Source organism: Scaptodrosophila lebanonensis, unplaced genomic scaffold, assembly GCF_003285725.1.
Source record: "Scaptodrosophila lebanonensis strain 11010-0011.00,11010-0021.00 unplaced genomic scaffold, SlebRS2 tig00000072-arrow-pilon, whole genome shotgun sequence".
In the NCBI taxonomy this organism is placed as follows: Eukaryota; Metazoa; Arthropoda; class Insecta; order Diptera; family Drosophilidae; genus Scaptodrosophila; species Scaptodrosophila lebanonensis.
This window is the reverse complement of record NW_022060558.1, coordinates 5,134,944-5,148,430: the sequence shown is the minus strand read 5'-3', so window position 1 is coordinate 5,148,430 and position 13,487 is coordinate 5,134,944. Positions and strand designations below refer to the sequence as shown.

Genomic DNA, 13,487 nt, shown 5'->3' with positions numbered 1-13,487 from the left:
GATAGACTGATGCTTATTGTACTGCGTGCAGTGCGGCCTGTCAAACTCTTCTTCTTCCGAAAACGCTGCTTCTGCAAATCATTGTGTGTGTGTCCGTTTTTGCGGACATTTGTTTACATGTTTTCTGAATAAAATCTTTGGTATAAATTGTCCAAATTGCTATGAATGAAAGCGAGCCAATGGAGACCAACTCCCCAACGACAAACTCTGAACTTAACTTTAATCTGGACGACAGCAAGCAACCACGCGTTGGCAGTAGCGTCAGCAGCGGCGGCGCGCCGACTGCAGCCGGCTTTTGTTATTGGTACGGTAAATTCACAATTATGCAAATGATCATAGTATTTTAATTACATTCGTCACTTTGCAGCGGGAAGGAGCGTAATCTGAATCTTGTGGAGCTCCTGTGCGCGACATGTGCACGCTGGTTTCACGAGTCCTGCATCAGTTATCAGCTGGGCAAGCTGGTACCGTTTATGACAAATTATGTATTTGTGTGCAAGAATTGCTCGGCCAGCGGCCTCGAGAGTTTCCGCAAGAGCCAGGCTAGTAAGTAGGAACAGCTTAGAGTAGAAAATACACATCTTAATGTCTGCATAAATTACAGCAATTGCCCAAATGTGCCATTGTGCAATTGCTAATATGCAACAGGCTGCTCTACGCGAGGGCAAGCAGCAGATACAGTTCAGCAAGGACAAGGAAATTATACCCTATATTGAGCAATACTGGGAGGCCATGACCACAATGCCCCGTCGCTTGACACAGTCCTGGTACGCGACGGTACAACGTTCTCTGGTCAAAGATGTGCATACACTGTTCACTTACGAGGAGCATGCAGAGCTTGGCGCCATGTATGGACTCTTCAATCAGGAACTGCGCGCCATAAAGCCCAACTACGAAAGCATGAGCAAAACAGGCGCCTTGCGCATCACTGAAGACGGCTATACGCAGGGTGAGATAACAATAGGCACTTTGCTTGTCGCGTTGTTTGTTTTGCATGCGATTCGTTACAGCTGATGGCGCACAGTGGTGCAAGTGCTGTCGACAATCAAGATGTTTTACCTTTTCAACTTTGTTCGAAGCCGCATATTTGTTCATGTTTGATATGACTGCGCTCTCGAAAAAAAAAATAGCAACAAGGCAGGCAGAGCGTCTACTCTTCCGCGCTCTCTTTTTCGTATTCCTCTCTTGGTTTTTGCTTGTATTTTTGTATTGCAACAATTGAAAGAAAGTTGATCGTCATAATTACGTTTCGCGTAGTTTCTGATTCGTCGTCGTGTGCGCCATACCCACACATACACACATGCGAATTAACTTTATCGTTCACATTGGACGCGAGGTGGGGCAGTTGTTGGCGATGCCATTCATTACAATATAATAAATAGTTACACATATGTACATATGTATGTATGTATGTCTGTTCGTACATGTGTGCATTACTTAGTCGCCGCTTCGTTTGCTATTTTAGTGCCTTGTGTGCTTGTTTTGTTCTGGTGATTGTGGTTGCTCTTAGGTTTGAGTTAAGCAATTGATTTTGAACGCGAATCAATTCGAGTTGCCTGCCCTGTCCTGCAATGACGTCAACGTCAACGCTTGGCGCAATAGCGACTGCTAATGTTAATGCCAGTGAGGAGGACTGTAAGTGCACCATCCATTGTTCCGTATACGCCTACCGCACACACACATACCTATCTATGTGCATTACTAGCAGTTAGTCACGTAGTTGATATCGCTTTCGCACATAATCGCAAATATTTCGACCCCTCTTATGCAGCCACACTTGCGAAGAACAATCGGCAAAAGCGAAAATTTCCTGGAACCGACGCGGGCCCCACTGGCAAAAAGGGTCGTCCCAGTTCGGATGTAACAGCCAATGTGAAGTTGCCACCTCATGGTTACCCCCTTGAGCATCCGTTTAACAAAGATGGCTATCGATACATTCTCGCTGAGCCGGATCCTCATGCTCCTTTTCGTCAGGAGTTCGATGAGAGCTCAGATTGGGCGGGTAAGCCTATTCCCGGCTGGTTATATCGCACACTAGTTCCGCACGCAGTGCTTCTTGCTTTACATGACCGTGCACCCCAGTTAAAAATCTCAGAAGACCGTTTGGCGGTGACCGGGGAACGTGGATATTGCATGGTGCGGGCCACTCATTGTGAGTACATATTATTTAGTGGTAGATCAATAGAAAATTGTCTCACAATCAACTAATTCCAGCTGTGAATCGCGGACGCTGGTATTACGAGATCACCATTGAGGAGATGCCCGAAGGCTCCGCCACGCGCCTGGGTTGGGGCCGCGAGTATGGTAATCTGCAGGCACCGCTGGGCTATGATAAATTTGGCTATTCTTGGCGCTCGCGAAAGGGCACAAAGTTTACCGAGAGCCATGGTAAGCACTATAGCAGCGCCTATGTCGAGGGTGACACTTTAGGCTTTCTTATTGAGCTGCCCGAAGAACCGCACATCAACTACCTGCCTAACACATTTAAGGATCGTGTAAGCTCTTATTATAAACACCAAACTTCATCTATCATCTAAAGATTTATTATTTACAGCCATTGGTTAAATTCAAATCGCATCTCTACTATGAAGACAAAGATAAGATAACAGAGACTTTAAAAAATTTGCGCACATTGTACGGCAGTAAGATTGAATTTTTCAAAAACGGACAATCTCAAGGGGTGGCATTTGAAGACATCTATGAAGGCGGATATTACCCGGCTATTTCTATACACAAGAGCGCCACGGTCAGCGTAAACTTTGGTCCTGCTTTCAAATACCCGGAAATTTTAACTGAGCGCAGAGTAAAAGGCGTAAAGACACAAATTCCTTTGAGAGATCCTTATTGATCCTTAAACTAAATTCCATTCAATTTGCAGATGAACGAGCGCGTGGAAGAGCTTATTACGGAACAATGTCTAGCAGACACACTCTACCTCACAGAAAACGACGGACGTCTACGCTTGGACAATCTGGGCCTTTAGCCATGTCAACATATATTTTCCCACATTTGAAATAATAACCACGAACTGAGTTCAATCATTTTATTGTTTTTTGTTTGCACGTTGAGGTTACTTAAAGGCTTTGAATTTTGAGGCACTATATGGTATGTAAAATGCACTGTTCACGTACTCAGATGGTCGCGGATGGTGCACTGCCGCCGATATAGAGCGTCCCGTCGATGGCGTGTTACTCGAGTTAGTTGGCGCATTGAATTGGCGATGATGATAGAATTGATGAGGATACTGCTGTTGGCGCTCCATAGGACGGCGTCCATTCAGCGAGGAACTGTTACTATGGCTGTTATGAGCGCCACCACCGCTCGAATTGCTCTGACTAGTAGTTGCGGTAGCCATCGAAAAATTACGCTGTCTGTTGAGCGAGGGGAGAACAATGGCGTTTTTGTTGTTGAAGAAACGGCTGCTGAAGGAGGCGGCCGCCATAGGCATATGCCAAGCGGATCGATTTCCTTGCCGTTCAGCGCTATTGGCGTGCGTGAGAGCTGCCGACTTAGCCTGAAGCTGTTGCTGCTGCTGCACCTGCGTCAGTTGCACAAAGCTGCGGTTGTTGAGGAGGCCGCGGAAACGGCGATTCGAGTCGAGTACGTTGAGGATAGGAGGCATGCGCAATCGAGAGCGGGACGCTGTCGCCGAGTGTGTATCGTGGAGTGGCTGCTGTGGATATTGGGTCTGCAGATGTGGTTGATTGGTACGTTCGCGGCTGCGAAGCTTGACTGAAGTGATGCGCAAATCCTTGTCTAAAACGTCCATCAGAGTATGCGGCTGTGTCGATCGTAAATATTGCTGCCGGCTGTCCTGATATTTTATCTGTCCCAACTGACGGTCGGCCGTGGGTGTTAAAAAACCATCGTCATCATCATTGTCGTCGGATAGCGAGTTAAGGCTAAGATTAGACATGGAGTCGATGTCTCCCGAATCATCTATCATTCTGTGCTGGTGGTGGCTGCTGCTACTGTCGAAGCTCTGCTGCTTCAGAGGCTGCACTTTTCGACCAACCAACGATGGGAATTTGCGTTGCCAGTCGGCGATTTCATGACGCAGGTCCGGTTCTTGTTCTGGCAACGCCTCCTCCCCGCTTAGCATACGCTCTACGCGATCCCAGTCCAGTTTATTCTTCTTGATGGCATCGTCTGCCCATGGAATAGAAGAACCAATGGAGCTGCGATCCACGCTGCTCGATGAGAATGGTACATCTTGCAGTGATTCTGAATCGTCGTCGTCTTTCTCAATATCCGGTTCACCGTTGGTCTTCTGTTTAACGTGCGCCATTTCATCGCGATTGTCTTTATTGCTACATGAATATGGATACAAAAGTTCATCATCATCGTTGCCTTCAATGTCGCCCGAAGTATTGTATCGTTGTTCTGTTGCGAAATAGCTGCGAAATAGTCTAGCAGACATTAGACGACGTCCTCGTCCTTAAACTGGATCTGTAAACTGGTTGCTCTTGTTCTAGTTCTAGTTTTTGCACTATTTCTAAGGACAAATCGATGTCGGAAAACGTTGCATCTACAAAGATACATACATATATATACCACAAGGCGGCGTCGACGACAGACAATCGACAATTGTTGTGTTGTGGCTCATTCCAGTTTTCTTTGTTATTTATTATCCTTTTGTTGTTTCCCACCACTGCAGCGCACGCGCAATGCATTTCGGTCGTTGTCCTTACGGCATTACCATTCTTATGCAAAGAATGCAGCCGGCACAAAGTCCGCGCTTAGAAAATTATATTCTCATACTTATTGTATTGTAATATTTAATTAAATTGAAGCAGATATGATCGTTTCTGCATAGTATTTAAAAACGAGCCGCTGTATCTCCGACAGTTCGTTGAGCTAGTTCCTGAAATAATCAAGTATTTTTTGGATTTTAAGTGGACGGTCACACTAATACTTTCAGAGTTTAATTTTTTCCGGCCGCAACATTTTTCGGTGCGTGGAAAAAGTTGGCACGTAGATTGTAAACCGCTCAAAGATGTGGCACGAGGCGCGCAAGCAAGAGCGTCTCATCCGAGGCCTCATTCGCATTGATTACCGTAAAAGGGCCGAGAGAAGGCAAGACTTTTATGCAAAAATTGTGAGTGTGGTGGATGCACCCAGTGTATGAGTCGCTCTTCGAATATACATAAGGTTGCAAGTGCAAATAAATAAATTTGTTTCCATTCCAGCAAGCCGATCCCACACAATTTATACAAGTTCACGGCAGGCAAGTATCAAATTACAGACCTACTTCTAATATTATACGTACAAATGTATATATGTATGTACATTTATAATAGTAGAATAACCATATTCTGTGTATATTTGTAGGCGTTGTAAAATACATTTGGACCCAGCCGTTGCTGCCGCCGGCGACGGAGCCGCCATCATGCAAGTGATATATTGAGCCTAAGTTTTATACCCCATATTGACAAAATTTCGTGCGGGAGCTTAAGCTAAATGTCCTTTTCACTTTTCTACAGTGTACCGTGGCAAGGGCAGCAGGACAATCTTATTGATCGCTTTGATGTGCGTGCCCATCTCGACTATATACCGCCCGTTGTGAAGCCCAGCGCTAACGACGGGACAGATGCCGATGCCGATATCACACAAGAGGAGCGTCAATTGAATTACGAACGCTATCGCATCTTGGCCCAAAACGATTTTCTCAACGTCAACGAGGACAAGTTTTTGCACCAGCTTTACTTGGAAGAACAGTTTGGCGCCAACGCCCAGCTGGAGGCTGAACGTAATCAGGGCAGGAAGAAACAAAAGACTGGCGGAGCCACTATCGGCTACTCCTATGAAGATGCAGGCGAGTCAAGTAGCGCCATAGGCCCGCAGCCTTTCGGCCATTTGATGAACGTGGCATCACAGCCCCCAAGCACTGCCAGCTCTGGCGTGGCTGTCAAAACCGAAAAGGAAGGCTCCGACGAATCGGACGATTCGGACATTGATATGGACGTTTCCATCGATATAGCCAAACTAGAGACTGCCCAGGCGCATGAACTTAATGCATGTGGCCGCAACTATGGGATGAAGGGCAACGATTTCTTCAGCCATTTGACGCGTGATGCAGACGAAATCGAATCCTTGCGCATCGCTCGCGAAGAGGAGCAAGAAAAAATGTTACTCAGTGGTCGTAAGTCACGCCGTGAGCGTCGTGCGCAAAAAGAACGAAGAATTGCTAATCGACCTTTTAGTCCGCCCAGCTACGCGGCTAAGGAAGAGAAAGGAAAACACGACAAGGACGAAGAAAGCGATTCGCGATCGCCATCTCCGGCTGATGGTGGCGGTGAGAAAATAACCTATATAACCTCATTTGGCGGCGAAGATGAGATGCAGCCTCACTCAAAAATTACCATTAACATCGCTAAGCCTGGGCAAACTCTGGGAGAGTCGTGCATTAGTGCCAGTAGTGGAGCTGCCGCTTCTGGACATGTCACTTATGCACAAAAGGTGAAGGACAATCTCGATAAATTGAAAATCATGAATGAGACGGCCAAACGCACGGGACGCCGTCGTTCTCAGTCACGCAGCCGCAGTCGTAGTCGCAAGCGAAGCAGGCGTCGTAGCTATCATCGCTCGCGTAGTCACTCCAGGCGCCGACGCAGATATCGTTACTCCCGCTCTCGTTCTAGCTCTAGAAACCGTTATGCCTCACGCAGTCCCAGCTACAAACGATCTCGTAAGCGCTATACTTCTTCTTCGCGGAGCTCCAGTACAAGTTCTTATGAGATGTCTCACAGAAGGCGTACGCGTACCAGCACAATCTCACGTTCTCCGTCTCCTGCACGACGAGATCGGCCGTTAGCAAAGAAAAGGTCACCGCCTACAGTAACTAAAACATTCTGCATGAGCACCACAACCACGACCACAACTATAACAGCGCCTGCTCACGTGCCGACAAAACTTATGCCACAACAAAAGCCAGTTATTAGTCAGGCGGTAGCCCCAACACCACCTATGATCAGCTACCCGTTGCCTACGCGAACCATGACCTTAAGCACCGCAATTTCAGCTGCAGCCCCAATCCCTGCGGCTGCCTTGCAGCAGGTAGTGGAGCCACCGCCGCCGCCCTTGAAACGCTACTATGGACGGAAGCGCGACGACACATCCTCGTCCTCAACGGAGAGCAGCGGCGCCAGTGATGCTGAGACCGATCCGACCAAATTGCAGCGCAACCGTGCGGAACGGGACGATTCGGAGGAGCCTGATGTGGACACTGCGTAAGTTTGGGCGCACTCAAGTGGTAAAGTTGAGCAGCCAAATATGAGTAGCAGAATCAATCGTCATGGAACTGTAGACTTTTCTCTATCGGGATTATCTTCTCTGTTTCAGCTCGGAATGCTCACATCCGCTGCAGCCATCAATGTCGTCATCCACCAGCACTGGTAATCAAACAGGCAAATATAGTTCTGCTACCGAAACCAAAGTCAGTAAGCAAAGCCAAGTGTCTTATTGCCTCACAAAACCGGAGTACAACACAAAATTTCACGTCTCTACCTCCAAAATCCATATCAATGAGAAACATACGATTATCCGAAGCTCACTATTACGACATGAACGACTGACAAAACCGATCAGTACGGGTTTTTCGATAAATCTTATTCATTGCACGTAAATTAAATAACACCAATTAGTTCCCGACTTTTGAAATAAGAGCCCTACGTATCAACTTATACCTATGTGTATTTACATTTTAACACAATTATCCGATAGCCTGCCCAAATCAGACCGTTATTTTTTTGTCTAATTTTCCTACAAAATAGAAAAATCTGTATTTTGAAACTTTGCTTTAACCTTCATTGGTTTGGTGATCTTGACAAAAAAACAACATGTTATTGACTAACTTTTGAGAACACAGATTTATTTATAAACGTGTGATAGAGGAAAATTTGAAGCGGGGAGTTCGTTGGAGCTACATTCCTCCTCACATTCCTTTACTACATTTAATATCAGTTTCATAATGATTACTCGTCAGTCCGGCGGAATATTATTTGTTCAATTATAGCTAAACTCTTTAATGTGTTCATAATAGTTGGGCTAGGATTATTTACACAAAAAAGGGAGAAAAATAATTAGAATTTACCATTCGGACGTAGTACTTGTTTTTTTTTTGGTGAAGTGATTTTAGGTTTAGGCGACCTTTTTGACGTTACTAGTTTGACCGAAAACAAAGAACGCTAAACACTGCTAAACGTTCATTGATGGCTTTTACAGGGCTGTGGACAAGGATCGAGTGCGACAGGCGGAGGTGGACGTCCCAATCTGCGCGAGCGGCTTAAACGCAAGATGCAGAACTTACTTAATAGGCAATGTAAGCCGCAAAGTGTAGTGTGAAGTTAACCAAGAGTACAAAAATTGAAGCTGCACGGATTGTACCTGATACATCTCTTTTTGTTTTGCAGATAAAGCCGATAAGCGTGCAGAAATTGAGAAAACCGAGAGGGAGCGCCAGCAGCAGCAAGTGCGCGAGGATGAGATGCGGGAGCTAGCGCTGAAGCTACGGCGAAGGTGAGTGAATAGGTGTGGGTGGCTCTTGGGAAGCCCTCTCACATCTCTTCATTTACAGGCGACGAGAACTGCGGCACAAGTACGGTACACCATCAAGTGGAAAAATAACAGACAGTGAGGCCGAGTCAGTGGAGTCAGAATCGCAAAGCAAGCTAGTTAAGCCTCCCCGGCGTAGTCGATCGAATAGCTACCGCAGTCCTAGTCGAAAACGAAGCCCACCGGAGGCTCAGTCGGCATCGCATCGTCAGTTCCGCCGCAGCAACAGTCGGGGTATCCGTAGACGCCGGAGCACAAGTCGGGATCGCCGACAACGTTCATGTTCGCGCAGCCGACGTAGCAGTAGTCGCATGGAGCGGAAGAGGCGCTCACGCAGTCGCCGCAGTGTCAGTAGGGATCGCAGACGATCTAGGAGTCGGCGTCGGCGCAGCATGGACAGAAATCGTGATAGAGAACGTAGCATGGAGCGGAATCGTGAGAGGGAACGGGAACGCGAACGGGAGAGGGATCGAGATCGAGAGCGGTATCGACAGCATGGTCGTGGAGATCGAAGGGATCGCGTTGAGGAGCATAGACATGGCAGCGGCACCGCCAGCAGCGGAAATCGTGGCCGCGTTGTCATTTCCGCACCGCCCAAACTTAAAAAACTAGTTGACTATTGATTTTCTAAATCAACATAACAAATTTTCAATTGTTTTAGGCAGTACGATTTTGTATTGTATGATCCAACGTTTATTGTTATTCTATTGTCCTGAATAAAGTTATTTAGGTAAGCACTTGGTAACAAAATTGTTTTCGGCTTTCATATCCTCGAGACAAGCGATAGATTAGTTATAGCTGCATACCTCGATTCAACACGGACCTCTAACACCTTGTGACGAATCTGAGCGCACGGAACTAAGTATGACAACACATCTGTAAAATCAAATTATCTTACCCAGCATTGCAAGCCTTCAATTACAGATCCTTAATCCGCTGCTTGTGCACTTTTTTCAGACGCCAGATATGTTTTCATTTATATAGATATATCCAAGCAATTCATAGGGCATAGCGACATATCTCCGTCGAACTAAAAACGACTTATGTCCGCGCGAAGCTATGTCGTTTTAAAACATCATAGCTTCGATAAGGATATAACTATACATATGTATGTATATAATGACATACATATGTACATAAAAACAAAACACAAAATCATAATAGGATAGCTTACTTGAATTAGAAGCATCCGATGAAAGCGACGATGTCGAATACTTTATTTCACGCAACGGTCCAAATAAATGTTTCATACTGTCAAGCAAGTCCTATTTCAGTGTGCTCGTGAAAATGATAATAATTTTTAAATATTTAATTTAAATAAATGGAATTTTTAATTAACTATCCAAATTCCAAGAATTACAGGAGTTATGGAAAATCACAAATAGCGGTGGAGTAAGGGCTGAATCAGAAAAAAAATGAAAAAACTTGACCTTCCTAGGGCTTTAAAAGTAAAAAAACCTTCGACAATTTTGTTGGGTGGCAGAAGCTTGTTTATTGCATTTGAGCATATGCTCAAAACTTATAGCCGACTTTTTGAAAAAACGTATCGGAGAATTTTCTCTCTTCTTGCCAAAAAGGCTCATTATATTTTCATCAACAAATGCCGCGCGTACATTTTCTGGAGGAGTTGGAGATTTGGACAAGAAAGGCTCTCTTTATTTGCAGGGTGGGTTTGACAGTTTCGTAGTTTATTTCAAAATCCGATTCTCCCTTTGTTTCCCTAATAAATTAAAAAAAAAAAACAATACAGGAAATTAAAGTGAAATTTGTTAATGCATGTTTCTATACATACATATACATATATGTATGTACATTTCATACTATTTGTAAATAAGTAAAAAAAAACTAAATTTTATGCTGAATACTAAGCCATTCAAATAAATTATGCGTCTTATTTCTGAAAATGTATGTTTATTATTGTATTTTCATGTTGAAAAACCGTTTAGATATGTAAGTTAATAAATAAATTAAAATAAATAAATAAATAAAATAAATTAGTTATTCTGGGAACATTTAGGTTGTCTTTTTCGAGATTTTACTGAAATTGACATATTTTTTAAATTTTTTTACTTCATATAAGTTATTACAAACTACCGTGTTTTGATTTCGAGCATAATATTTAACTTATCGCGATTCATCGGTGCAACATTTCATGTTCAGGCCCACATGGATATCTCTTATACGCGCCACATAAGTAGCTCGAACCAGTTTAAAGAACTGAAATTTGACAGGTTCGAGTTCAAGTGTCACCCTGTGCGTCGTGTTTTTGTTTATGTAATTTCTATCAGCTGTTTAGTCAACTTAAAATATGTTCGGCTTAACTTTCCGTCGATTTGTTGGAGTTCCCTCACAAAAACTAAATCAACTATTAGTCTCCGGTAACACATTTGGAAACTTATATCAATTGGCAGCCATGTCGCAAACTCCTCAATATCCGCCAATTGAATCAGCCATGCGCAAAGCTCTGGACACCAAGCTGCAGCCGGTCTACTTAGAGGTTATCAATGAGTCGCCACTGCACAATACTAGACAGGCTGAGTCTCATTTTCGTGTGTTTGTAGTGTCGGCCAAATTCGACGATCTGACCTTAATCAAGGTGGGGAGTCTGCTCTTTATCTGCATTGCCTTTAATTCAACTTTTTTATTATTTAGCGTCACCGTCTGGTGAACGACACTATAAAGAACGCGTTGCAGGAGGCTGGCTTTGAGTTTATGCACGCGCTCTCCATTGAAGCTAAGACGCCGAAGCAGTGGGAGCCCGAGCAGGAGCCGGAGAAGAGTCCGCCTTGTTTGGGCGGGTTTGGCAAATAAATGATATTGCTATTAGCGTAAAAATTAGGATTGAACCAATTTATATTTACAAATGGAATACTACTATGAAATCAACAAATATACACGACAGAGAGGGAAATGTAAAAGTCGAGCTAACAATTTAAGTTCGGAAATAGATGCCACGTTTAGGCGGTGCTTACTGGTTGCAATGCCTCAACCTGCCGACGCGCAGACAAAATCACGTCGTTGATACCCACACCATCGTAGGCAGCGCCACAAACTGATAAAGGCAGCTTGTAGGTCTTTATGTAGCGCCGAATTCCCTCGACGCGCTGCTTGTGGCCCACCGTATACTGAGGGATACACTGATGCAGTGTGTGGACGCGGCTGAACTTCGGTGCCTCCTTGATGTCCAAAATTTTGCGAACGTACTCCACTGCGATATCGAGAAGTTGCTTCTGGGTTGGCCGGTTTCCGAACCATTGATTGAACCAATGTCCTCCCATCATAACCGTGAGCACTGTATTGCCTGCCATTTCAAAGCAGCAACTGTCAAATATAATGCCCAGCAGTGGCAGTTTTTCCACCGGTGGCACCAGTAAGCCAAACCCCTCTCGTTGTAGCAGCTCATCGCTGTCGTATTGCATATTGACCACAACGACGTCTACATAGGGTATGGCTTGCAGTTGCGCCGCCAATGAGGGGTGCTGAGTCTTAACCAGCTGCGCCATCTTGTAAGCTGGCAGTGAGCTCACAACGTGCTCCACCGGAACCTCTGCATCGCGTAATTGAAGACGTACGCCATTGTTGTTGAAGCTCAGACTGCGGCATTCCGTACTCAGCTGCACGTTTACATCATGCTCACCGAGATATTTGCGCAAGGCTCGAGGCAGCTGCTCCAAGCCATCCTCCACGCCGTACATGGCCCATTTTTCTTGGCAGGCTTGGCTGTAGAGTGCAGGCTGGGATTGGGCAAAGAGCCCAGCGCTATCCTTTTTCGCACCGCCCGAGAAGCGGGAGTAGAGAACTCCTTTCAATACACCACCGTATTTCTGCTCCTTTTCAAACAGACTCTCCATCAGGAAGCGGACGCTGATCTCTCGAGCATCGCCTGCACAAATGCCGCATATCATTGGGCTAATGGCATAATCGGCAATCTCCTTACCAAACCTTCGTTCCGCAAAACTGTAGATGGACTCGTCGTCGTGCTTGGCGGGGGTGCTGCCCGTGATCAGATCATGCCACAGTGCCTTGTACAGGGGCTGGGTAAACGGCGGCAGTGTGCTGAATAGGCCCTTGGGGCTGTTCGGCAGCATGCACAACTCTCCTTTGGCATAAATCATGCGATTGCGGGCCGCCACATGTGACGAAAGTATTGGCTTTATAGGCACTTTCAGTTGCTCCACAAGCTCCAGCGTATTGGCACCTGCCAATCCTTTCGGACGTATCGTACGCGGACCACTTTCAAATATGAAGCTTCGGTCCCTGTGCTTTTCAGTACGTATCCATCCACCAACCCTAGGCGAGGATTCATAAATTGTGAGAGGTTTTCCAAACTGGCGCAACAGGTAGTAGCCGGCCGAGAGACCGCTGATGCCGCCACCGAGCACGGCCGTTGACAGGGAGGCCATATCTTGCAGTTGTCCTGCGGCAGTGAAACGTTCCTAGAGCAGGAACAGACCAGGGCAACGGACCCGGCGATTCACAAATTGCTGTCAAAACATATAAGTTTCCTAGAGATGATTATTTCTGTCTATTTCGTTTGTAACGAGTACTGGAAAAGCACAGCTCACGAATAAAATGTAGTGGTATTATTCATAGCTTTTGATTGTTGAATAAGGTTTCAATTTATTTAACAATTGATTTGCGGTGGCTAACATGTATACATATGTATGTATGTACATGCGTACAATCGGAAAATAAGAACATATTATGTATGCGCAAGCGATCTTAAATTTTCTGAAAGATGGGAAAACGAATATTTACAATCTAAGCCTGAAACACCCAAAATCTAAAAAAAAAACGTTATTGCCTAAAACGAATCAAGAAATGAAAACATGATTTAGCTCTTAGTTTATATTTGAACACTCCTTTTTATATAATGGAAAATCAAATAAAGATATTTATATTTTTCTGTTCTGTTCTGATGTTGGACTCCCCAA

General features: G+C 45.0%; 5 protein-coding genes across 9 annotated transcripts; 3 read left to right on the top strand and 2 right to left on the bottom strand.

The window, feature by feature from the left end:
• Positions 1-56: 56 nt before the first annotated feature.
• Positions 57-3,041, top strand: LOC115625317 (set1/Ash2 histone methyltransferase complex subunit ASH2). Of its 2 annotated transcripts, XM_030520338.1 has the most exons (7): positions 57-304; positions 368-546; positions 605-949; positions 1,772-2,152; positions 2,215-2,495; positions 2,555-2,812; positions 2,879-3,041. In XM_030520338.1, the coding sequence occupies exons 1-7, from the start codon at positions 162-164 to the stop codon at positions 2,981-2,983; spliced, it is 1,692 nt and encodes a 563-aa protein (XP_030376198.1). In that variant the 5' UTR covers positions 57-161; the 3' UTR covers positions 2,984-3,041. The 2 variants fall into 2 exon arrangements, with proteins under 2 accessions (XP_030376198.1, XP_030376199.1); XM_030520339.1 differs by lacking the exons at positions 57-304; positions 368-546; positions 605-949 and adding an exon at positions 1,493-1,635.
• On the bottom strand, positions 3,030-4,777 carry LOC115625318. The gene has a single exon (XM_030520340.1). It carries the CDS (start codon positions 4,418-4,420, stop codon positions 3,071-3,073), a length of 1,350 nt encoding a protein of 449 aa, XP_030376200.1. The 5' UTR covers positions 4,421-4,777; the 3' UTR covers positions 3,030-3,070.
• Positions 4,778-4,957: 180 nt separating this feature from the next.
• On the top strand, positions 4,958-9,290 carry LOC115625069 (CLK4-associating serine/arginine rich protein). Of its 4 annotated transcripts, XM_030519953.1 has the most exons (8): positions 4,958-5,098; positions 5,190-5,227; positions 5,332-5,391; positions 5,484-7,229; positions 7,342-7,435; positions 8,224-8,320; positions 8,412-8,517; positions 8,576-9,290. In XM_030519953.1, the coding sequence occupies exons 1-8, from the start codon at positions 4,997-4,999 to the stop codon at positions 9,174-9,176; spliced, it is 2,844 nt and encodes a 947-aa protein (XP_030375813.1). In that variant the 5' UTR covers positions 4,958-4,996; the 3' UTR covers positions 9,177-9,290. The 4 variants fall into 4 exon arrangements, with proteins under 4 accessions (XP_030375813.1, XP_030375816.1, XP_030375815.1 ...); XM_030519956.1 differs by lacking the exon at positions 8,576-9,290 and having other exon boundaries at positions 7,342-7,394; positions 8,412-8,513; XM_030519955.1 differs by lacking the exon at positions 8,576-9,290 and having other exon boundaries at positions 7,342-7,439; positions 8,412-8,513.
• Positions 9,291-10,852: 1,562 nt separating this feature from the next.
• Positions 10,853-11,471, top strand: LOC115625184 (bolA-like protein DDB_G0274169). The gene is made up of 2 exons (XM_030520148.1): positions 10,853-11,149; positions 11,206-11,471. Exons 1-2 carry the CDS (start codon positions 10,862-10,864, stop codon positions 11,362-11,364), a joined length of 447 nt encoding a protein of 148 aa, XP_030376008.1. The 5' UTR covers positions 10,853-10,861; the 3' UTR covers positions 11,365-11,471.
• LOC115625183 (protoporphyrinogen oxidase) lies at positions 11,377-13,021 on the bottom strand. Its single transcript, XM_030520147.1, has one exon. The coding sequence runs from the start codon at positions 12,954-12,956 to the stop codon at positions 11,511-11,513; it is 1,446 nt and encodes a 481-aa protein (XP_030376007.1). The 5' UTR covers positions 12,957-13,021; the 3' UTR covers positions 11,377-11,510.
• Positions 13,022-13,487: the final 466 nt, after the last annotated feature.

What these genes read in the sequence shown, in the direction of transcription:
- LOC115625317 (XM_030520338.1), top strand. Translation starts at nt 162, where the DNA reads ATGAATGAAAGCGAGCCAATGGAGACCAACTCCCCAACGACAAACTCT. An exon ending in TTTCCGCAAGAGCCAGGCTA is followed by an intron (nt 547 to 604) that starts GTAAGTAGGAAC and finishes CATAAATTACAG; the next exon opens with CAATTGCCCAAATGTGCCAT. An exon ending in CTGAGCGCAGAGTAAAAGGC is followed by an intron (nt 2,813 to 2,878) that starts GTAAAGACACAA and finishes TTCAATTTGCAG; the next exon opens with ATGAACGAGCGCGTGGAAGA.
- LOC115625318 (XM_030520340.1), bottom strand. Translation starts at nt 4,420, where the DNA reads ATGTCTGCTAGACTATTTCGCAGCTATTTCGCAACAGAACAACGATAC.
- LOC115625069 (XM_030519953.1), top strand. Translation starts at nt 4,997, where the DNA reads ATGTGGCACGAGGCGCGCAAGCAAGAGCGTCTCATCCGAGGCCTCATT. An exon ending in TTTATACAAGTTCACGGCAG is followed by an intron (nt 5,228 to 5,331) that starts GCAAGTATCAAA and finishes GTATATTTGTAG; the next exon opens with GCGTTGTAAAATACATTTGG. An exon ending in GTTCTGCTACCGAAACCAAA is followed by an intron (nt 7,436 to 8,223) that starts GTCAGTAAGCAA and finishes TGGCTTTTACAG; the next exon opens with GGCTGTGGACAAGGATCGAG.
- LOC115625184 (XM_030520148.1), top strand. Translation starts at nt 10,862, where the DNA reads ATGTTCGGCTTAACTTTCCGTCGATTTGTTGGAGTTCCCTCACAAAAA. An exon ending in ACGATCTGACCTTAATCAAG is followed by an intron (nt 11,150 to 11,205) that starts GTGGGGAGTCTG and finishes TTTATTATTTAG; the next exon opens with CGTCACCGTCTGGTGAACGA.
- LOC115625183 (XM_030520147.1), bottom strand. Translation starts at nt 12,956, where the DNA reads ATGGCCTCCCTGTCAACGGCCGTGCTCGGTGGCGGCATCAGCGGTCTC.